We start from the raw sequence: 24,057 nt of genomic DNA on the forward strand, positions 1-24,057 counted from the left end.
ATCTAGATCAGAAAAAAAAAAATTCCCTGACAGCATTTCTGCAAGGAAGGTTTTCTTTTGCCAAAGACAGCTATGGTTATGACCATTGCTTCTCAGCCTCATAAAGCAAGACGTCATTTGAGGAGCCTGAGGCATGGCATGGTATGGGGAACAGCCAATGCATCATGTCTGCTTAGCCAGGAGAAATTAAATCCTGCATTTGCTGACATACATGCCAAACAGAAACTCCCACTCTGTCTTTTAGAGTTATGGCAGACCAGATCTGCCAGGGTAGTATAGCCTGAGCTGCAGAAATAAATTAGTTCACATAATTTGGGTATATGTTCCACTTCTCTATCCATCTATCTAATGTTGTTACCAATAGATTGCCAGGGGGTCAGGTTTTAGGGGCAATTATGACTGTACTCTTTTGTCCATTGGCCAAAGGGCTCTTAATCCTATCACAAGTCTTTATGCCTGGTGATGGACAGTTGCTGCCAGGGAAGATCTCTCACCTTTGCTTTCATCAGAAGGAAAGATAGATATTATCTCCCCTGAGAAAGTAGGAAGTTTCAATTCCTGTTCCATCCCTATTGCCTGATTTACTTGTTTTTCTTCACATATTGACTTTTTTAGACACCCTCCCTTTCCTCTCAAATTTCTGGCTGGCATGAGTGCATTGCTGCCGGCTCTGCTCACTGTGTGCTGCTGTATATCCTCACAGACCTGTGTGTGGGAACTGTTGTGGGAAAAGGGAATAAATGCAGGAGAATTTTCAGTCCCCAATTTATTTATAAGACAAGAGATGTTGAATTGCTGAAAGACTAAACAGAAAGAACTTGACTTGAGTCAAAGACCCTCAGCCCCTGTGCCAGCTCATGTCTACATCGTGCCAATAACTTAGAGACAGTTATTCAGTAATCCTCCAAGCTGTGTAAAATTCCTACTGGGGAAAATGAGGAATTTTATCCACAAGCTTTTGCCCTTTTTGATGGCAGATGCTTCTCAGCAGAGTCATACAAATTAAAGATTTCCCAGCAACAAGTGGGGTCCCTCGGGAGTCCATATTAGGGCCAATGTTATTTAACACCTTTGTTGGTGACACGGACAATGGGATCAAGTGCACCTCAGCAGGCTGGCCAATGACATCAAGCTGTGGGGTGCTGTCACATGCTGGAGGGGAGGGATGCCATCCAGAGGGACCTGGACAGGTTGGAGGTATGGGCCTGTGTGAACGTCATGAAGTTCTACAAGGCCCAGTGCAAGGTGCTCACCTGGGTCAGGGCAACTGGAGAAGGAATGGAGAGTAGCCCTGAGGAGGAGGGACTTGGTTGTTGGTTGACAAGAAGCTCAGTGTGATCCAGCAATGTGTGTTTGCAGCCCAGAAAGCCAACTGTGACCTGGGCTGCATCAAATGCAGAGTGTGGCAGCAGGACAGGGGAGGTGATTCCACCCCTCTACTCTGCCCTTGTGAGTCCCCACCTGGAATAATGAGTACATAAGGACATGGAACATAAGAAGGAGCGAGTCCAGAGGAGGTCACAAAGATGATCAGAGGGCTGGAGCACCTCTACTACAAACACAGGCTCAGAGAGCTGGGGTTGTTCAGCCTGGTGAAGAGAAGGCTCTGGGTAGACCTTATAGCACCTTCTGGTATCTGAAGGGGCTACAAGACAGGGATTTCACAGCTTTTCTGGAGATCCTGTTCCTGTACTTAATTTTCACTATGGAGAATTTTTCATATATTCTGCTGAAATTTCCCTTGCGCTGTGATCTCTTGTTCTGACTTGTGCACTTTTTCTGAAAAGAGTCTGGATTTCTTCTCTTTGTAACTCCGTTTCGGGGGGTAGAAGATTACGGTCTTATATTCCTCTAGAGGGACAAGCCCAGTTCCCTTGGTGCCTCCGTGTCATGTGCGTTGAGCCCTGAAATATATTTATAAATATTTAGAATAGTCTAGAAGTTGTCAGTGTCCTCGCTATCTCAAAGGCTAACATAGGCCAAAGGGTGCTCGTTTTGCTTAACTGTTTCAAAGTATTCTTTCCTGTCTGCTTTTAATCTGCAATATTTTCTTCAGAGAAGGTCTTGAGGTCATTGAGAACAGATTATTAATTTTGCAGGAATGAGTACAACATCTGAGGTCTGGACAGATAGCTGTGTTTTCATTTTACTTCCCTGTCTCCCTCCTACTTGTTGCATCTAGTCCTTCTCAGGTAATAATAAACTTGTTTACTTGCCTGCTTTCTGTTGGCAATATCTGGCACCGCTGTGTTTAATGAGTAATAAGTTTTTCACAAAACCTGAAGCACAAGTGTCATTTTGTAGAACGACTTTCCTTTAGTGATCACTTTTTCAGAAAATGATTCAGTTTATTGTTGTGGTGAGTTGTGTAAAATGTAACTTAACAGAATATTAATAGAATGCTCCACAAGATGACTGAGGGGCTTCAGCTGTGGGGTAGTGGAACAAACCCTTGCTGAATCACCTCTATTTAGGAGAATGATTGCACTTTAATTTAAGCCTAGTGGAGAAAAAGGTCATCTTGATTCTCTATTGCAAGAATTCTTTACTCAAAATATATATAAAATTCCAAGCATGTTGTAGTGTATGCTGATGGAAGGGTGCTTGAGAACATCCATCACTCCCTTGCTTTTTGCAATGTTGCATTTTTCTAGGAAAAGCTATTGTATTATGTACCCAAGCAGGCTATAAAACGTGGCACCTTGCCCTCTCTACCTATTTTTCCCCCTTCAAAAACTAAAAAAAAAATCTCTAAAAACCAACCAACCAAAAAAATTAAATTAGTTTTTTCACACAAGGCTTTTAAAGGGATACCTGGTATAGGTAATGTGCAATAAGTGGCTTTTGAGTTTGTTCTATTAGGTCAGATGGCTTAATTATTTACCCATGTGTCTGTTTGACTATGACATCTAAACCAGTTCGTGTCCCTCATCTGGTGTGTCTTGCACATGCAATTGTTGTAGAGATTTTTAAAGACAAGAAACCTAATTTTTTTTTTTTTTTTTTTTTTGTGGAGAACATCGATAACATCCCTTTTTTTCCCCTACGTCATCCCACAGTGTCATCTTCTGAGTGCTGGAGACGATGGAGTTGTTTTCTCTTCTGTCAGATGTGAATCCTGCCCGTAGTGTCTTAGCTCTGTGAATGGTAAGTGTGACTCAAGGAACTGGCCAGAGTGGCTATTTATTTCATAGTGGCATTTTGCTTGTTGAATATCTTGCTAAACTAAACTGACTCAAGCGGTTTGAAACATTCTCAGACTCCCAGAAGACTGGAGTATAAAAATAATGGACACCTGGTTTGTTTCTGTGTTTGGTACAGATCTAGTGCAGTGCTGATAGACTGAGTCTAAATAATGTGCTTTATAGTTGAATCTTGCTTTTAAAATCCTTCTTCAGAGTAAGAGGGAGTGTTGGGACAGGACTTTAAGAAGTAGTTAATTTCTGTTTAATGAATAGTACCTAAGATATGAGGACATTATACTAGGATGGAACAAATTTATTAGCCTGTTGCACTGTTTATTGTAATCCTTGTCTTAAATGCAGTTGTACTTCCTTCTGAGTTACTGGTGTTAGTGGAGTTTGTCTTCTCTGGCCTCAGATCTTGAGATCTGGCTCCCTTGGTCTTCAGTCCTTCTTTAAGACACACAACTTCACAGTCATGCAGTAATTTTTTAGGACCTTCTGAGTAATAATGGGCAATTTTATCACTTTCATTTTATTTGTGAGGCTCTGGGCTTCCCATTTTAAACTCTCTAGACATAAGGAAACGTGAACTACGTGATCTCATGTAGATCCATAGTCTACTGTGTCTAAACTATTTCTGCTACCCAAGTTAATTATCTGAGGCCAATGCTGTTATTTTTTCAGCCTGCTGAAGATCACGAGTACAGTTTTCTTTAACCTCCTGGACCCCAGAGTCCCTTCTCTTGTAAATAAGTCATAAACCATATGTTTTTCAGGAAGGCTGTACTGACACCTCATGCTTGCGTGAACTCCCATCCCTAAAACAAACCTCACTCTTGCTTCTAGTAACTTCTCTGTATGTTGCTAAATACTGTGTGTTGTCCTTCGGAGATAATATGCCCTTCTGTTAAACAGGCAGTTACTCTGCATGCACACACTAGTGGATTCCCTCTGCAGAAAAACATGACTTAAATCTCAGCTGATTTCAGTTCATGGAATTGTGTAGTAGCAGCTCTGTGTTCTCTCTGCTTCTACAGCATGTATTTTACAAATGCTGGGGAAAACTACACAAACAGTTGCCTGCTGCAAAATCTATTGGAGTATCACAGCAGAATGTGTCTAGCTGACCCTAAGAGAGATGTTGCTGTAATGTTGCTCAGGTCCTTCTTTGCAAAGGGTTTGGGGTTCCCCTGCAGTGGGTGCCCATCCAAAGGGGACAGAGGGACCCAGTTAGCACAGACAACTTTTGCTGGATATTCTGGGTGCTCTGGCAGAGTTTCCATGCACATCCTCAATACATGCAGCCTCTAAGATTACAAGGAGTATACAGCTTTGCCTACACAGAAGCTTCACACGCATGTTGAATCCAGTGTGCTCACTGGGTCCACTTGCAGTAACCACTGCAAATACTCCCTAGATAATTTCTTAGTTCCATCACTTGCTGCTGAAAAATTGCCCAGGGTTACCCACCCTATAACCTGGAAGTGAAAGCACCTTTGGGATTGTCAGTGCTTTTTGCAGTGAAATTTGCAGGATGCTTGGTTTCTCTTAGAGGAGGCTGTGGAGCATCTGGTGGGGGCAGATGAAGCCTGTAGGTTGTGTGAGGAGTGAGGTCAGATTCTCCTGCTTTGACTACACTGGAGTTCCAGTCCAAGAACTGCTGGACACAAACAGCTGCTGAAATATCTCACTTTCCTGTTTCCCACAAAGGAAAAAACAGCAGCTGGGACTGAAGTGCCTGAACTGATCTAAATGAGTTCCTGGATATTTCTACATATATCTTCAGTTTCATAGACAGTGCAGAGTGAGACAGGAGGATGGACTCTCAACTATCTATTTTAGTCCAAAAGACTATTTCTTATATTTTTCATTAATGGTTCTACTCGCAGTCCTCACCCTAGAGGAGAAAATCGTGTTAATTGCCCAAGATGGCATACTAGAAATGTCATCTGGCTGAGAACTTTGGGGACAGGGAGATTGTTGTACTTCAGCAAACTTGTGTTTGAATCTTCCTCATCTTGCTTTTTGGTCATGTGAGATGAAAAAAGGTAAGAACATTTAGCATCTATACCTTGGCAACCTGAGAAACAACAAGGCTGTGGGTGACTGTTTAATTATCCAGTGATTTTTTGTGTTAAGGTCTTTTCTGTAAAAGTACACTGCAGTATCAGATCGGGGAGCTGGAACTTGATATTTTGGATACGGATTTGTTTTGGATTGCAAACTATGTCTGTCTTCAGAGCTGGAATGAATTGCAGATGAAACTTTTAGCGAAGAATAAAGAAAAAAATATTTTTAAATGCTACTGTGAAGTAATGCTTCCAGGACAGGAGTTATGTCTTTGGAGGATGCTTTTGGTGGGCTTTTTTTATTTTTCAAAATTTTTTTCTCTCTTAAATAATTTGAATATACCTAAATCTGGCAAAAAGTATTTACTGTGGGCGTTTTAAGGTCTCTGTTTTGATAGCTGAGCCAGATGAGAAGAAGGATGGGGAGTACTTGGGATGGGGATGGAGAGTGGTAGGGAATTAAAAAACTTCTGGACCTTATGAAATCACTGGAGTTGTGTTGTCAGCTTTGGAAATATCTGCATTGTGTGACTTCTGCTTTTTTAATGGCTCTGTTCAGAGGTGCCATATCAAGGGACCTCTCAGTGATGAAGTTGCATTGCTTGCTGACATCCATTACATGTCTTCCTCTACTGTGGAGAGGGATGTGCAGTGGAGTTCTGGGTTCGGAAAGTATAGGGGATACATGTGTGTGTGCTTGTTTTCAAAATATCTGCTGTTACATGTTTGTGATGGAAAAGGGAAGTACCCTGTAGTACAAGGCTGAAGACTGTAGTACAGCAGGAGATGGGGAGTTATAAACAGAGTTGATTTCTCCTCCATAACTGTGGACCACAGGGTAATTTTCCTTTTGATGCAGTGTAGTTTTACCCTGGTTGTAACAAGTTACTCCTGTTAAGAATGAAGTTGTCACCTTCATATTTGTTTCGAGCTTTAAATAATTTACTTTTTTAAATTATTGTTATTATTTTTTAAGGGAGTCTGAACTCAACATGTGTCTTAGCCTTTATTTTTTAAGGATATTCTAGAAAGCTTTCTTTTTCTTAAAGGTAGTAAATTTGTACATTGATTAAGAGCAGTTTAATCTGTTTTAACAAGATGTTTTTATATTTTCTGGTTTAGCGGTTCCTTTTTTCTTTTAGATAAAATACTTAATAATACAGAGCTTCTTGCTTTTTTAATTCTTTTTTTTTTCCCCATACCTTATCTTTTTAGGATGAATATTTAAACAGCACCCTTCAACCTTGCTTCAAAATGTCTCTGTGTGCATCTTCTCACAAGGACTTTTCTCAGTTGCTGCCTCTTCAGGATATTGGATGCAATAAAACAGAAATCAAAAACTCACCTGCTGGTGTCATCTCTCCAGTTCCCTACAGCTGCAACCAGACCGTGTTGACAGCAGAGCACAGTCCACTCTACATTCCCTCATCTTACATGGAAAACCGACACGAGTATTCTGCAATGGCCTTCTGCAGCCCTGCTATGATGAATTACAACATTGCCAGCAACTTTGGGGATTCAGAGAGTGTGGCTGTGAGGCAAACCTCAAGCCCCAGTGCGCTGTGGTCTGCTCCTGGCCACCTCTCCCCTCTGACGCTGCACTGTCAGTCATCCCTGCTCTATGCAGAGCAGCCCAAGAGCCTGTGGTGCGAAGCAAGACCGATGGAGCCAGTGCTGCCCGTGAGCAAGTCAGTGCTATTTGGTGCTTTAAAACTTTGCTGAAAATTATTTACAGCTTCTTTAGTTTAAGTCTTTTTTCCTTTTACATTTAGCTTCTCTCTTGGTCCCTCTGAAAAACGAAACAAAGCCAAAAAACCTCCACCAGACACCAAATCAGAGTTTTGTGTTTGTTCTTTTTTTTATGTAACCTCTGAAATGAGACTTTTTTTCAATGTCTCCTTAGAGAACTATGCACCAACACAAAGCAGTGCAAACACCTTCAGTGTGGAAACAGTTTACTCTGTCTAAACATAAGTTCAAGACTGCTAGGTACTAATTTGTGTAGCAAAAATTAATTTCGCTCTTGCAAATTAAGTCCTTTGAGCGAAAGAAGTAAAAGTTCATTCTTTTTTCCTTTTCGTACAGTATTGTTTGAATTTCTTTTTATCCAGATTTGATTTTTTTTTTGTTGTTTTTTTTTTACTGCATGTAATAGTTGTGAAGGCTTTTCAATAACTTGAAATTCGAGGGAAATGTTTTCTTTGCTCTTTGGTTTTAGTACGAACAGTCACATAGCAGCAGGCACCATGTTAAAAGGGGGCTGCTACTGAAAAAGTCTGACTTTGTTTCTTCTTGCTTTTGTAAAGGTGTTGTGAACAGCAGAGTCATGGGCTAAATTTTCAGCTGGCAAGAAACTCTGCAAAAATATGTTCTCTTTCCACACATTTACTCATACTGCAAACCTTAAGCAGTGTGTAAATCATCAGCTGATGAAATTACTCCATCCATGGGCACATTTGTTGGATGGATAAAAGCTCAGGATGTTGCTGGTGCTGTTCCTGCTTTAGCAGTCGTATTTTTATTCGTAGGGCTCCTTATTTAACTTCAGCAGTCATTTTGAGTTTGAAAAATAGCGTGTCCTGGCAACAGTTTCAACTCAATTGTTAATAAAGGTTTTGTGCTATTTGGAGACTACCCACATTCATACTGCAGTGGGTGAGCTTTAAGCTATCTGTACAGGACTAAGGTATGGAATCCACATCTACTTCTGACTTGTAGGCGGCACAGACCTTCATCCCAGCCACCTGACTAGTCACTACTTGGAGTTGGCAGAGAGTAGCAGGCAGTTCTGGAGTGCAAATCTACTTTCAGTGTAGGTATGTGGATTGGGAGACACTGTTTGGGTAGCACTTACATACAGAAGAATTCCCTGAGCAGCTTTGATGTGTATAGGGCAAACATCCAAACTCTTCTCACTTTGGTTAGGGTTCCAAAACTTTGATAGCACTGGGAAGGCTGCTGTAGGTTAGTGTTTGAAGCTGTCCAGATGATGGGACAGCAGTTGGAATAATCCAAGAGCTCCTGTCTGATGCTCTGCAGTGCCCTCTCTACATAGACAGAAGGGAAACCAAACCTGCCACACTGGAGTTTAAATAAATAATTCTTCTGCTATTTGTATAGATGTATAAGGACTATTGCTCATGTAGCTCATGATGACCTAACAAAGAGAAACCAAGAAAACCTGGAGTATAATTTTTTTCTCACAGAATGGTTTGAGTTAAAAGGAGCCTTAAGGACCATCTAGTTCCGAGTCCCCTGCCATGGGCAGGAACACCTCTCACTAGACCAGATTGCTCAGAGTAGTAGGATGACTAGTAGCAAATCAATTACTAGTGAATTTTTAAAAAGTCTTAATTCTTTTTATGGAAACTTAACATCTCTATATAGAAACCATAGAGAGGAATACAAGGAGGCGTAAAGCGATACATCTTTTTCCACGTGGTTCCTCAGTGGCCGCCAGGGTAAATCCCCCATTTTCCTGCATCCTTTGGTGCAGGAGCATTGTGGGCATCCAGCCAGCTCCTGCCAGCTCATCTGGAGGACCTGGCAGCTTGTTTATCTGCTGAGAATTCTGGGGTGCTCCAGTCCCGAGGGTGCTGGGATGTGGTCTCTGACCGTGCATGGAGATGGTGTGGACACTCTGCCTGAGCCTGCGAGTCTCGAGTCTCGGGACCATGTCCCTTAAAGACATTGGTAACAAATTGATGGGGTTTTAGCCTCCTGCTGTGCTGCTGCAGCTGTCGCAGACGGGCGGCTCTGATGCCTGTTTGGCACGCAGGAGGAATTTGTTCCAGATGGTTCCTCTGTGTGCAAGCTGTTTGCCACAGTCTGTGGAAGTCTTCCAGCTTGCATGTGTGCAGGGTGGCTATCATTCCACTTTTAAGTAGGGAAAGAAAAAGTGTTTTTTAAAAACACTTGTCCTGACTGGAAGGTAAAAAAGCAACGCTCCTCACCAAGTGTTACAGTCTGTGCTTTTTCTTTATTTTCATCCATAACATCTCGGTCCTTTAACGAGGGCAATAAACATCGCTCTCCACAGTGTATCAATCAGCCACAGAGAGGCTCTCCAGCTGATTTTGTCTTTTCTGACCCTCACAATTGGATCACGATTCCCAAGTAAAGCTTAAAAATATACGTCTTTTACTAATATGAAACGCAAAATCACTTTTGCTTCCAGATACAGGGAAACGGGAAGGAATAGCGACGTTTTTCCCTCCTTTCATTAGCAGCATATTAAGCATATGTGATACAATCCCTTTACTCTAAAGGAGAGTTCCCCCTCAGTCTTCCCAGCATGGCAGAATGGGAAACAACTCAGTGATTCACCAATCCATTAATGGGGGAGCGTGTGTCATTGGAGACTAAGCTTGTTAAACATCTAAACACTCTTCTGCCCTGCAATATCTGAATGAATTAATGTTGTAAAAAAATCTTTCAGTAACTCAATTGTACAACAAATACCTCAATTTTTCTGGTTTGAAATTTGTCCAAGAAACACCATTTTATCCTTTTCAAATTTTCTACTAGGAAATTGGAGCACGTTCTCCTCATATACTTATGAACTTGATGATTTTTAGTTGGCATGTGGGTGTGTTTGTCCTTACCTCCTGTCATGAAACCAGCACAAAGTCTACTTTTAATATATTAGTTAAAGCCTCTGACAGCACTTGCAACATGCTTCCAATGTTCTGTTTAAACTTGCCCTTGTTCTATAGAAGTCATAAACTCTGCTACCTGCTGTCTTATCCCAACTGATTTTATTTCTCCTCCCTAATCCTGCTGGAAAGTGGGATGAGGGAAATTCTAGAGTTTCTAAATTCTGCCTCTGTGATTAAATTTATACCTATAAATTGACTATACACCTTTCCTTCTCTCAAACTGCTGCTGAGAGTTTGTCCATGACAGTATTTGAAGGCATAACGTGCTAAAACCACCACGAAAATGACATCCAGATAAAAAGGATACAATGGATGTACTTCCTATACCTAAACCCCACATTACTGATAATCTAAGTTCCTTTCCTCTTGCTGTTTGTTTACAGGACCCTGGTGTCAGGAATTGGCTGTTATTTCATGTTTTTATCCTGTTTTCATTTTAATTCAGTCACTAAGAATAGTTACTGTATGTTGGAATTATTTGCAACACTTCAGGAATTTGTATATCTTACTAATTTATACAGAGCAATTTTTAATCTTTTTTATGAATGAAAGTATTTTATTAATTGTGTTTCTCTATTATTCTTGTATTCAGACTTCCATTTATTTAGCATTTGGGTGACCAATGTGGTCATCGTCTTGAAGAGAAAACTTTGACTAACATCATGAGTCAGTCTTGTGGGCCAAGATTCACATTTCAAGTTATTTGTCTCCAGAATGTCACTGAATGAATAAAACCTTATGTAAAGGATGAAATACTTGAGAACATATGTGCAGTGTAATTTTGCCTGACTAACAGTACAAACTGCAGCTCTGTTCATTGTAGCATTTATCGTGTTAGTCTGAGCTGTCTGAGTTCTCATTTTCCCTGTGAAGCTTCCGAAAGGCAAAGTCCACTGGCTTCACAAATTCCTGGACTTGTACATTTTCAAGAATTCTTCAAGATCCGTCAGCATTCCATATGATTTTCCCAGGGTTCATGTGATTGACATATCAGCAGTCCAGTTTTATGCCTTTGAGTATTTTAGAACTTTATAGTCTCTCATCACAGAAAGCTCAGGAATCAGACTACATGCTTTAAATTACCTTGTCAGAAAAGACTTTACAGTGTTTCACACTATCCTGTGTTCAGAAATGAGACTCTATAGAGAGAGAATAGAAGACAATGGAAAACTATGAAACTCTTTGTAGTGCAGATTTAATTTCTCCTCTTTTGTAACAGATGTTTTTCTTTTCTATCAGAGAAACGTTAAAAAGGAAAACTAATGGCAATGACTGTACAAGCCCAATTGCAAACAATCCCGGCTCAAAAAAGGATGCCCACTTCTGTGCAGTCTGCAGTGACTATGCTTCAGGATACCACTATGGGGTCTGGTCTTGTGAAGGCTGCAAAGCATTCTTTAAAAGAAGCATTCAAGGTAGGACAATCGGCTTTTGATAATGTTGCTCAAATAGATTGTTCCATATGACCAGGTGCTGCAGCAGTGGATCTACTAGTAATGAACTGATCTGAAATCCTGGGGCATGATGCTATGCTCTGAAAAGAGATCAACATGTGATTTGACTGCTCTGTCTTTTGGCTCCGATGTTATCAAGATCTGGAAACATTACAGAGGGAACAATTGATTTCTTTAGAGAGGAGGTGGAACACATAGCACGGGAAGGCCCCACAGCAAAGTCCTGGGTGGGTGGCACAACAGACCCGTGAGTCTAATGGCTGTTTGTGTCCCAACATAGACGCAGTAATTGTGAATTTGTTGTCACAGACTCAAAGCGGGCAACTATCTGGAGACTTTGCTTGCCAGGAACTACTCTTAACAAGAGTATATTGCCCAGAGCTGTTGAGTCATAGCGTATAATATCTACACACTATGTAGGATATAAAAATATGTGTAGCACATGTTAGGCACTAAGCTGATTATTGTTAGTACTCAGGCCTCCACCACCCAGGGCCTAGATTGCAGTATCTCTTACTCCACCAGAACTCTCAATCTAAGACTTTCACTTCCATGTTTAAGTTCTTAAATATTTGTTACTTAGTTCAATTTGGCTGAGTGGCTGCAGTGTGAATGTAGGGCTTCATGTTTGCTATCACAGCCAATGGAAGTCACTTAGGCACTGTACTGCAGCTTTGGAGCACTGCATTTCTTTAATCTTGGTCTATTTATCATGTTCTTTGGCCTCATCTGGGGCCACTAGGTGAAAAACTACTACTGACATTGGATGCTATATGTGGATACCAATACAGAAAATCCTGTCGGTTTTTTGGTCTCTAATGTTCCCCTTCCTCTTCAGCCTGCAAAGCCTTCAGCAATCTTCAGATATTTTCTTTTGGCTCAATACGGCAGAACTGGTGTCACCACGAGAATCAAATTTAATTCGAAACTTGTTTTGCCTTTTCAGTTTATTGTGTAACTTCTGTAAGCTGGTGCAAGTGCTTTAGACTTCTAAAATAACTGAAGAGAACTTTGTCTCCAGTTCGTCACAAACGGAGACTGAATTTGATCTCAAAGTGTTTTCTGTCAAGTAAATGATTTGCCTGCTCTGTGTTGCTCACATGTGCTTGGGCCATCAACGAGTTACCCACTGTGGTCCTTTGTACACCTCAGTATACCCTGTCAGGAAATGGTGTTTGTAATTCAAATAAAAGAAACTCAGTTCTTGGCATAAAACATTACCAAGCCCTCAGCTGAAACTGTTGTTATGCAGGATATTCCATGCTAAAATGAAGAACTTCTGGGCCTACCATAGACCAAAATGTCAGGCTAATGTCTAACTAAAATTAGATGGGATGACTGAGCAACTGTGTGTGGTCTCCTTGGCTTGTCCAGGCTTGTGGTGTAGTCTGTTTGTCCGCCATTGCTGAACATCTGCCTGCAAGCTAAATTATCCCAAGGCCATGAGAGTTTTAAATCACTTTATATTCCTCTGTGCTTAGGTTATAGTGCAACAGAGAGCTTCCTCCTCCTTTCCCCCCATGTTGTGTGAAGAGAGATAAACAGTAATTTGTTTTTCAGTCATATCTGCCGGTAGGAAATGGGACAAACTGTAACCTGATCGCTTCTTTCTAAAATTGTCAGTTCAAAAATTCAAGGTTAAAATAATTTTAATTTTGCAAGGAAATAGTCACAATGGTTCAGTTAAATAATTACTCTTGGGGACCTGAACTCCTGGACTCACATCAAATGAAAAAAACCCACTGTAGTAGTTGTATTTTTGCCTGATCTATTCTTACAGTTCGGAAAAAAAACCAACTTAGAAAACAACCTGGGAGAAAAGACATTAAGAAATGTAAATGACTGAATAATTTTCGAATCCTTTGGTAATTGCTGCAAGAGATAGTTCCAGTATTTGACAGCAAATGATTTGACTACATTTACAGCAGGATCATACTCAAGTCCAGTTTACAGTAATAAACCTTTGGACCAGATTATTGATTAATGAAATACAACAACGTAGAGAGATTCGGATAGGAATGAGGTGAGATGGGAGAGAAGGAGAAGAGAATAAAATAAGAGCAACACTTTTCCAGAATATCTAAAAGTTATACCTTCTGCTTGTGCTTTTCTTTGTACTTATAGTATGCAGTATTTCATACCAGTCTTTCTCTCTTGGGCTTTTTTTTTTTTTTCCTTTTTTTTCAATTAACTTTGGTCCAGGGTCAATCCTCCCAAGGCTTCTTCATTCCTGGAACTCAACACTTCAGAATTCAGTAAATAGAGCTGTAGTTTACTTAAATCTTTGCAGGACTGAAGCTGTCTGTACCGCTCTTTTCAACTCTGCTGAGGAAAAAAAATTAAAATCTAGTATCTGCCATCTGTAGAGTCCCAATATACAATATGAAGTTGGAGGTTGGGAGCACATTTCCACAAGAGTGTATGTTCCATTTTCAAAAATGAGTTAGTGTTAGAAGGTGCTTGGTTATCTAACAGTTATCACTATAAAGCTGGGCTATGTTGTCTGGTTAATTTTGAGGCCACAAATCGATGTTTTAACATAGGATAAATATGCTTTTTTTTTCATCAGTTAAATTAATGGAGCTTAGATGTATGCAAGAGAAAAAGCTGAGATGCTTAAAACCAGGAACATTCCTGATTTGGGAAATGAGGAAGAGAGATGACTGGAAATGTTAAACTTTCACTTCTTGTTCTGCTGCAGGACACAACGATTACATCTGCCCAGCCACCAATCAATGCACAATAGATAAAAACAGGCGCAAAAGCTGCCAGGCATGCCGGCTACGGAAATGCTATGAAGTGGGAATGATGAAATGTGGTGAGTTTTGCATCTCTCTGTTATTTACTTGGCTCTTTTTTTTCCTTCCCTTCAACCAGTTCTGTATATAGTTTTTCCCGCTTTTTTTCTTGAAATCCTGAAAAGGCACAACAGGCAATCAAGGCAGGGTTTAGACTGGTTTTATAGGAAGGAATGCACTGATTCTCAAAGCTGGAGAAGACTTTTCAGAAGAAAACCTGTGGGAAGGGGCAAAGTGTAGGTTAAGCATGTGAAAATCATATAACCTCGGGAAGGCAGGTTACTTTCCTGCTGTGTTCTGCAGAATGGGAACCCAAGACCTGCTTCTTCCTGAGCCTCAAGCCAAACTGAAATCTCTGCTAATATGAGGTAAAACAGCCTGTGCTGTGCTCTGCTGTTGAATGTACTGAAGGAACAGCAGTGTCACATCAAAGCAGTAGTTAATTAACTGGGTATTCTGCCTCCAACAGTGGCAAGAGTGCGTGCCTCGGGAGGAGCGTAAGAATGAGAGGACACCTATGTGAAACTACTGCTGACAGCTCTCAGCTGGGAACATGGCAACTTTTCCACTGTCCCTCTATTTAACCCCATGAATTCTCAGCATCTGCAACATCCCTCAGCAGCTTGATCACCCATCATGTGAAGAACCAGGGCAGAAATTGTCAATGACCACTTCTTATCACTGCACCACTCAGAATTATCCAGCCTTTCCTGTTACTCCTATCTTCTAGTTAGAGTGATGTGACCTCAAAGTATTTATACATTTATGGATGATATTTTAAAGGTTACTTTTAAGAAGAAAATAATTTGAGAGATGTTTCAATATCTAGTGTATGTTCATGGTGAAGGTTTACTGTTTCTTTTAGATTCCCCAATGTACGTGATAGGAACAGGCTGGGAAAACATCATGTAGGAACAATGGAGTGGAAAGGAGAAGGTCACTGTGCTTGGCCCTTCATTAATGCATCTCATTTAATCCCATTTAATGTAGATATCTACTTCTATTTCAAGGCTAGGCACTGTTTTCATCCTCCCACTGCTTTGATCTGAAGGCTGTTTGAAGAATATAATTCCTTTCATTAGGAACATTCTTCAGAATTCCAGCCTGCGTTTATTGCTGGACAGTGATTACCTTTTTGTTCTTGTGGCAATATTGTCTTTCAGCTTAGAGGCTCCTCTTCTCTTTATTGATAATGACCTGGTTGTATTTAGGGACTACATCATATCCCCACTCAACCTTCTTGCAAAATAGGAAAGTAGACAGAATCTGGAAGTCTTCAGAGTAGCTTGTCCCTCAGTCGGCTCCAGGTGGAGATAACCCAATTTGCACTTGGATGACCAGAATCATGGGCAGTATTCCTGTGAACTCTCCTGCAGTAGCATTAATACATTTCTGTTTCTGCAGGAGCTTTTCTCTGTGCACAGCCCAGGATCCTCTTTGCCTTTTTCATGGTAACATCATGCTGGCAGTTCTTAATCACACTATGATCTGTTGAGACTGCAGCCTCCCTGCTCATTTCTAGCTGATAACTCCTAGTGTAGAACTGCAATTTCAATTGCTCCTTGTATTCTTTTTGTACTCCTGAAGTACATTTAGTTTCTCTTGCTCAAGTCAGATGGTTCTTTCTGTGTGAAGTTCCTGTCTTCTCCTGCAGTGATGATGCATCTCAACTTCATTGGTGTTTTTCATTAAAATGGTCTTACCTCCAGAAAGGAAAGCTTACAAATAAGACTCCCTTCAAAACCTTACTTTCTGAATGGTGCTACTGTCTTTTGTTCATCTTTATGACTGAGAATTTTACTCAAAGTTTTCCAATGGAGGTTTTGTAAAGATTGATCCCAGAATGATGTCATAAGGTGGACCTCCACAATACTTGCCTTAAATTAATCCTTTTATTCTAGTTGTCCAGAAAGTCCTGGTTTGTGATTAGGCTACATAGGCACTATGGTACTACAAGTATAAATTATAGATTGCACTCATGTTGCCGTTTTCCTTTTAATCTTGCCACATATTCACAAACATGTTTTCCTACAATAATGAATATTTAAAGGACATTAATGAGTGTGCCAGATAAAGAATGGCAGATTGAAACTATAACAGGAAAATAAAAGGAATTGTATTTTTTTAAAAAAAATACTTTTTTTGATTAGTGGCACTGGAATTTGAGACTCTTACAAATTTAATTTGAGAGTCCAAACAATTTAATTTCAGAAAAAAGCACATAGAAATTACTCAGAACTGTCTGGGTTGCCTGATGAGTTAAGGGGCACCTGTGAGTAATGCTGATGTATGGACACATGGTGACAGACATTTAAACCAGACAGATTTTAAGACTGCCTGAAATATAAATGCCATTTCCTGCAGACCAGAGCGATTATCTTTCAAAGGTTTTCTTGTAGAGCCATGCTTTAATACCACTTTTTAACTGTAGAAAACCATAAAAGAATACATTTTCTTTTTTAATGAAGGCTTTTCCCCATCTCTGTTCCTTTCCCAGGTCACTTAGTGAATGCCTTGGTTCACATCTGCTAAAACACTGGATAGGATAGAATGGCTTGTAAGTGCATTTTTGCTCGGTGGAGACTTGTTGTCCAGTAGAAGTGATAAAAAGAAGTTCAATTACCACTTTGCAGTTTATGAAAGCCCTTCATAAAAACTCTGCACCACTTAAATAAAATCTTCTGATCCTCATTTTGCATATTATTGATAGACACCTTGAGAAAAAATACACACATAGGTATGTGTGTGTATATAACATAAGTTTCTGTGCCTAAATATGATTAGGCAGTACATGCCATCTTTAATACAGTAGGAGGCAATAGAAAAGTGTTGCTTTGGAGTTTCCTGGTCTGAAATTCCCTTGAATGTTGTCACCTTCATAAATGTTGAGAATTCAACCCAACAAGCTGCAGGTATTTTGGCAGAGGCCAGCTTGGGAGTGCCTTGTATTAAGGTGATAATGGATTTTCTTACAAAATATACCATGTTTGCCAAAAACACAATGAGGGTCTTAGACATTAAACCTGTAAATCTCTCTGCAGGAAGTCCATGTTCCCTGCTGTTCCAAACAAGAAAGCTACTGCTAAATTTTGACACTAGGACTACTAACAATGGTAGGAAAAAATAATTATGAAAAATTGCACTGTCACCAGGAACAAACAAAACAGAAATACTGCATTAAACTCTGCCCAGCAAACTTTAAATAAAACAGATCAGGATAAAACTGATCTTCTCCTGGAACTTTCTGGTGTTTACCTGGGGAACTGAAATGGACAAAGACAGTGAAGGAGAGGGGATTTGCTTCATCACTTTGCTATAGCCACCCTTAGAGGAGCTATGCTCTACTTTACTTTTTTGCTTCCTGAGGCTCAAATAGACCTTCTTCCATAAGGAGTTTTCAGTTTCCCTGTTCAACTAGACCTACCTTTTATTTCCCTCCTCTCCCCCACTCCTGTATCTTTTCCCCCATGTGTCTGCTCTCATGTGTTGAAAATGTTCCAAAGACAAAGCTCCTTTCAGACCCCACTCCGCCCCAAGTGGGGAGGCTGAGGGGCCACACTCAGAAGTGATGGAGAGATGCTGCCCTTGAATACTGGCATCATTTGACAAGTTTGCAGAAAGAAAAACAGATTTCCCTGTGGGCTGGTTCAGTTCAGGATTTGGCTCTTTCTCCTGCGTGTGGCTGCTGTGTGCAGTTGAAATACTGTGAGGTATTTTCCACACAGAAAATAAGTGGGGAAAAAATGTTTCATGGCATTCTCTGGACATCGGATGTATTAATTGCATTTTAGCCATTATAGAAATTACTGTAATTTCAGCTCATGTTCTCATATGCACACAGCAGCCAGCAACTTCTTTGTCAGCAGCTCTGCTCTGGCATAGCCACTCAGCAGAACATTTGCATTTGCTTTCAAAGGTGACTGGAGAGATAATGATTTACTAATGTGTACTGGAGCCAGTTTTGAGCTCAAACACTTACAAAAACTGATTATAACATATTCAGTGGTAGAATGTGCAGTTGCTACTGAACTGGTTAGTTACATAAGCAATTGCCAGGGACAAAAATCAGTATGAAGAGCAACTTGCCATGTGGCTACCCACCATATCAGACAGCTTTTGTGATTTTCAGAGAATTTGTAAAGCAGGAGTTGCTTGAAAAATAGTGTTTCATTGCCAGTAATACGTGTTGTGGCTTGTTCATGGGTAAGTGAACAACAGTCTCATTTTAATGACTTTTTTTTCAGTGTGCCTTATTTCTTATATTCTTCTGATCATTTTCTAGTGTGATCTGTGGTGCTGTAGCTCAAGGTCTTGCCCTTGGTCCAGCATTCTCAGCTGAATACAGCTATTTTCTTGCACAAAATAGCTCTAAATAAGGAGCGTGTGGTAGGAAGAATGAGGGATTTGATCATTTTGCACTTCTGCAATTGCCTGAATTACCTTGGTTGGAACGAATATTAGCTATTAAGTACTGTTAGGGAATTGGTGGCAAAGTCAGAGATAGTCCCTAGTTTGGGAAGCTGAATTTTATTGCTTTTCCTTTACACACATTGATCCACATCTCTGTGTCTAGTTAAGCCAAACATTAACCTGGTTGATAATTATCTATAATATATAGTTTTCTAATCACTTGTGTCTACTGGATGCTAGTAGTTGTATAGGTAAAATTTCTAAGTCTTGCCTAAACTTTGGATTTGAATAGAAAGCAAAGAAGTTCCTTTACATTGTTGAAATGCATTGTATTAATTGGAAAGACTGCTGTTTTCTGCTGTGTAGGTTGACTGGCAAGCTTAAATGTTGTTTTCTTTTTCTTTAAATACAAGCAGAAAAAAATTAAAGTGGAAATAAGTGAGCTGTGTTTCATGCACACTGTTCAGTGAATGAGCCTTCACCTGCTTTGGAAATATATGTTGATTAAAAAATACAAACAATAAACAGAATCTGCTTTGGTTGGATTTTTCCTCCTTTTTTATCAGTAACTGTATTTTCTTTAGTAACAAGTTTTTTATGTAAAAATGTCATAACACTCCTAGTTTGGCTTTCTGCACTGGTAATGTGATAATAGAAGATGGTTTTATGTTTTAAATGGAGCACTATTTTTTTATAATAAGTACTGGTAGTATATGAAACTTGATTTAGTTGAATAACTTAAAGTAACTTAAAGGGGATTGCTAGTTCCCACTAAGAACCCTCCCCACAAGTACTGAGACCTTTAATAATCTCAATATCACAGGATACTGGACTACTTTTTAATTTATTTTTTTTTAATTTAATTGTTTTCTTTCATCTTCATTAAGGTGTCTGGTCATTTACCTGTGTGTTTATATTTTGGATAGGCTGCAAAATGTTATTTGAAGATCTTCACAACACTGAATTGGAAAGGATAACTCAGATTGTGGCACCAAAGGCCTGATATTTTCAGTGCTACAGAGAAATGTGAGTGACAGCATAACAGAGCTGATCAGAGATCGTGGAGTCCCAGAAGAGCCCACTTGGTTCACTTCAGTGCCAGGATCTGATCTAGGGTCAATGAGCTGGTTGGAAGTGCTTTCTTGACCACATGTTGCTTCTGGCGAGTGTGTCCAAATTGCTGGAATTTCTTCCTTATTGTGTCATCAGCCATCTGCTCTTCTCTCCAGTTCCCTCTTCAACAGGTTATCACTTTAGATACAGTCCCTCACTGAACAACTTTCCCTGTGTTCAATTAGTGGACTGATATTCTTGCAAATTCTTTTGGGGGGTTTCGCAGCTCCCCCGGGTACTGGAGAACAAAAACTACACATCACACAGCAGTTTGTATTTTTTCATAGCCCAAGAAAATTTCTTCTCTGCCCTGTCTATGGCTTTTAGTCCCTCTGTTATTTTTGTTGTTCTGTCCTTCAAGATGCCCATGTTCAATGTGTTTCAGCTTTCTAAGTAGTGCAAACAACATGCTGTATTTCTTCTTGGTTACAGCCCCTCCCATGCAGACTACTATGGAAATCAGAGCCATGGCTCTCCCTAGGCAAAGCACCTGATACCTGGGCATTTCCTCATCTGTCTCCAGCTGTACTTTCATTCCAGTTGCTTAGCTCACTGTTGACCTTTCCTCTTTGTCTTCCGTGATGGAAAATACATAATTTCTGTCCATTACATTACTTCAGAACAGTCTGCAGCACACTGTGCCATTCTAATGTTTTTTGGAAACTGACAAATCACTTCAAGATTTTCCTCTTGACCTTGATGCATTAGTCCAAAAATGAGGTTTAGCACAGAGTTCACTACATCATCCAGGTGTCTTTTTAGAAATTAGTCTATGCCTCGCTGGCCTTTGACTCTTTCAGGAAGAAAAGGATTTGCACAGACAGATGGTTGAAGAAATTGCTCTGTGACTTTTGTAGTTCTGCAGATAGCCTCTTTTTGGGTATCATCATCAAGTATCATTTCATGAATCTACCATAAGATAATGTCTCAAGTTCCAGTTGTCTCTGCTGGTATATTATCTTTCCTTAACTGCTGTTCAGCTGCTCTGGCAACTTCTAGGTAGTTGTTATTAAGCTAAGCACTTTGTTCTACCATTATTTTTTCCAATATCCTGTCTGCATTCACCCCATTTCATTGTACCCATATCCCTTTCAAGGATGCAAAATCATCCTTGCTCCAAACAGTGCAGACTTTAAGCTGGACTTCCACTTGCATACTTCCATACCTGAGGGTCTGTTCATTGAACCAGCTTTCTCTACTTGTCTTCTCCTGTCTTGGATTTCTAGGTAAAGTGTGTTCTCTAATACTGAGAACTTCTTTAATGGTCATCCAGTTTTCTTTTACATCTGACATGGTTTACTGAACAAGCAGCAAGTGAGGGTGATAGCCACGTGAATTTGAAAGGTCCACATCCCAAAAGTTCTGGCACACTCTGTTGGTCCTTGTCCAGTATTTTCAGTGCCTTTAGGTTGTACCTGAGTGGCCTTAGCATCTCCCTGTCTCACAGATTGACTCAAATGCTGTTTGACAGCTGCTGAAGACACAACAGGACTATGACCTGAAAAACCATCTCATCTGAGGAACCTCCACCACTGAGGGTCTGTATTCATCCAACATTTTATTTAGCAAGACAAAGCCTCATCAACAATATCTGAAATTAAATTTTTTGTGTCCCCATTGCCCTTATTTTTAATTTGGCTTATGTTTGGACCACTTTGATAACTGAAACCCAGGACCAGAACTGCATTGCCTGGTTGGACAAGTCATGGTCTATATAACTCTGATGGATAGGGATGACGAATTATAGGAATTGCTGAAACCAGTAGCTTGACAAGGGAAGCTGTCACACTGCCATGTCCCCAGGTCCAGTATAAAATCTGAGTGAGAATTGTTATTATGCAAATGCACACACAATACCTGCGTCCACAACCAACCATACAGAGCACAGCAGAGAGAAAACACAGCAGTCATGTGAACACAAGCAGTGAAAAACATGTGTATTTAAATATTTATTATCCTTCCAGTAGCTGGGTTTAGACAGTCAGTCTGTCAAACAGTTGGCCTATGGATCCCCATCTCTCCCCAGCTGATGGCTGTGTGGGTCTGCAGACTCACCCCAGTTGCTGATACTCAGCCCTTCTTCCCCATGAGCAGTCACAGAAACACAAGGGTATGGCTTTAGTCAGTCATTCAATGTTATCCAGTAGCTGGTCTGTAGATCCTCTGTTCTTCCAGGTATCTTGTGCACAATCTGTCTTTTGTGCGCGCACACACACACACACACACACACACACACACACACACACACACACGTCTCTGGCAGCTGATCCAAAGGTATCACCCTACCAGTAGCTGCCACCCAGATCCTCTTGACTTTCTAGTAGGTGTCTTGGAATGCCTGGTCCCTCCAGATGAACTGAAAAACCTTTTGTTTTGGCTTACATGCCATGTGTCATGGCCAGCCCACAGGCTGATCATTCTCCTTTGATAGACCTGAGTAACCTAGTCAGTGTACTTGTTGTCTCTGTTTAGGTTCTTGGGGTTCTTCCATTTTCATTGTTCCTTTGCTTCTTTTCCTTCATGCATTTTAAGAAAACTTTAATCACACACCCTAATGAAGAAGAACCGCAGTCCATGGCCAGGGCAAGTCTTTAGGCTATACACCAGAAAGACATAAATAATAATAGTAATGTCAAGAAAGTAGTACTAGCAGAAAGGATGCTTCTGTCAAATTTTTTGTGGGACTGAATCCCTATGATAAAACTTATAAGATTCCATGGTCTCTATGTATGTAATAATAAATATTGGTCTGTTACAGATTTATGTTAGCCCAGGCATTTTCATACCTATGAAACTGAACCCGTGAGAATCATGTGTCAGTAAAACTGTTGATGACCAGCATAAAAATTTAACTTCTAAAAGATTTAGAGAACAATTTAGCTGTGATATTAGAATTGTTAAGTGTTGGAGGATTCCAGTATAAGGATCCCTTCAGTAACATCATATTTTTAAATATCCTGATTTTTAATATGGTACAACCTTGCACATCAGTTACTGCCAATGTTTAGTTGTAAATGAGTGAACATGATCCCTGTTAAAGAATAGCTGAAGGGATGAATGTCTTCAGATAGCTGAATATTTTAGCAAATCCCCATATGATGTGTTTGGAGAAGCTTTTAGACTCTTTCCTTGGCAGCTATGCAAGAACAGGTAACAGTTATGCCACCAGTAACACTGACAGGGAATTGGAGAATGTTTAGTGCTGTCAGAATGAACCATAAATAAATACAGGAATTTAAAGGACAGCTCTTTGCAACAGAAATAGCGTTCTGCAGGCAGAACTCCAAATAGGGTGTTTGCTCCTAGTTGTGGATATCTGAATTCCCTTTGGAGAAGCTCCTACTGGCTTAATAGGACATCAGGAGAAAATGGGTTGCAAATTGTAAGTCCCTGGCTGAACACCCAGCCACTCCCTGGCTAACATGGAGGCCCAGCTGTGCTTCTTCCTGGAGTATTTAATCTGTAACATGGCCCAGACTTCCAAAAGTTTTTTATTCCCCCATTTTACATCTAAAACAGAATTTATGATCAGCTATCTTTATTTACCTTTAAAGACCTGATTTATATCTTTTTGATGTCGACAGGAGTTTTCCGTTGGACTTTTAAAGTGAGTTAACTGAAGTTCAAAAATAAATCCTTTTAAACTTTATTTCCGTTAAGCAGAATAAACGAAACCCCTCAGCTGAATTCGGTGGGAACAAAGTTAAGTCAATGCCGAATAACCTAAAAACTTGATGTTCAATATTAGAACATCCAGCACTAAAGGATTTTCCCCCTTCTCCGCAAATATTTGGATTTACATAACGCGATCCGCTAGAAAAATCCTCCAGTGCAGCCGCGTGCTTCTCTCTCGTGTCAGGCTCCAGAAGGGAACGCTGTGGATACCGGATCCTGCGCAGCCATCGGAATTCCGAAGATCGGGTGCACTGCATGGGCAAAGCGAAGAAGTACAACGAGGCGGCGACCCGGGTGAAGGAGATCCTGCTCAGCACCGTCAGCCCGGAGCAGTTCGTTTTGACGCTGCTGGAAGCGGAGCCTCCCAACGTGCTGGTGAGCCGTCCCAGCAAACCCTTCACGGAGGCCTCCATGATGATGTCCCTGACAAAACTGGCAGACAAAGAGCTGGTTCACATGATTGGTTGGGCCAAAAAAATTCCTGGTAAGAGTTTCAGTCTTATTTGTTTCAGTCAGTGCTTTTACCATCAGTATGTCATTCTCTACTCTGAAATAACAGCACAGTAAGTGTGTGGTATGAAAGTCAATCTTTTTATCCTTTAAACTAATGCACAATTTATGGCTCTCAGTAATTGACCCAGATGTCTTTTGATTTAGACAACAACCTAGCTCATAATTTTCTATCATCTATTATT

The 24,057-nt window shown here is 40.4% G+C and overlaps 1 protein-coding gene across 2 annotated transcripts in view; it reads left to right on the forward strand.

The window, feature by feature from the left end:
- Positions 1–3,008: 3,008 nt before the first annotated feature.
- Positions 3,009–24,057, forward strand: part of ESR2 (estrogen receptor 2) — a 35,607-nt gene continuing 14,558 nt past the window's right edge. Inside the window, exons 1-5 of one of the 2 annotated variants that reach the window (XM_032689908.1) lie at positions 3,009–3,147; positions 6,470–6,942; positions 11,152–11,327; positions 14,068–14,184; positions 23,547–23,846. In XM_032689908.1, the coding sequence (XP_032545799.1) occupies positions 3,145–3,147; positions 6,470–6,942; positions 11,152–11,327; positions 14,068–14,184; positions 23,547–23,846 (1,069 nt within the window). In that variant the 5' untranslated portion in view covers positions 3,009–3,144. Of the gene's footprint in view, positions 3,148–5,008; positions 5,234–6,469; positions 6,943–11,151; positions 11,328–14,067; positions 14,185–23,546; positions 23,847–24,057 lie in introns of those variants that run through there. The other variant, XM_032689909.1, reaches the window with a different exon arrangement.

Source organism: Chiroxiphia lanceolata, chromosome 6 (assembly GCF_009829145.1).
Source record: "Chiroxiphia lanceolata isolate bChiLan1 chromosome 6, bChiLan1.pri, whole genome shotgun sequence".
NCBI lineage: Eukaryota > Metazoa > Chordata > Aves > Passeriformes > Pipridae > Chiroxiphia > Chiroxiphia lanceolata.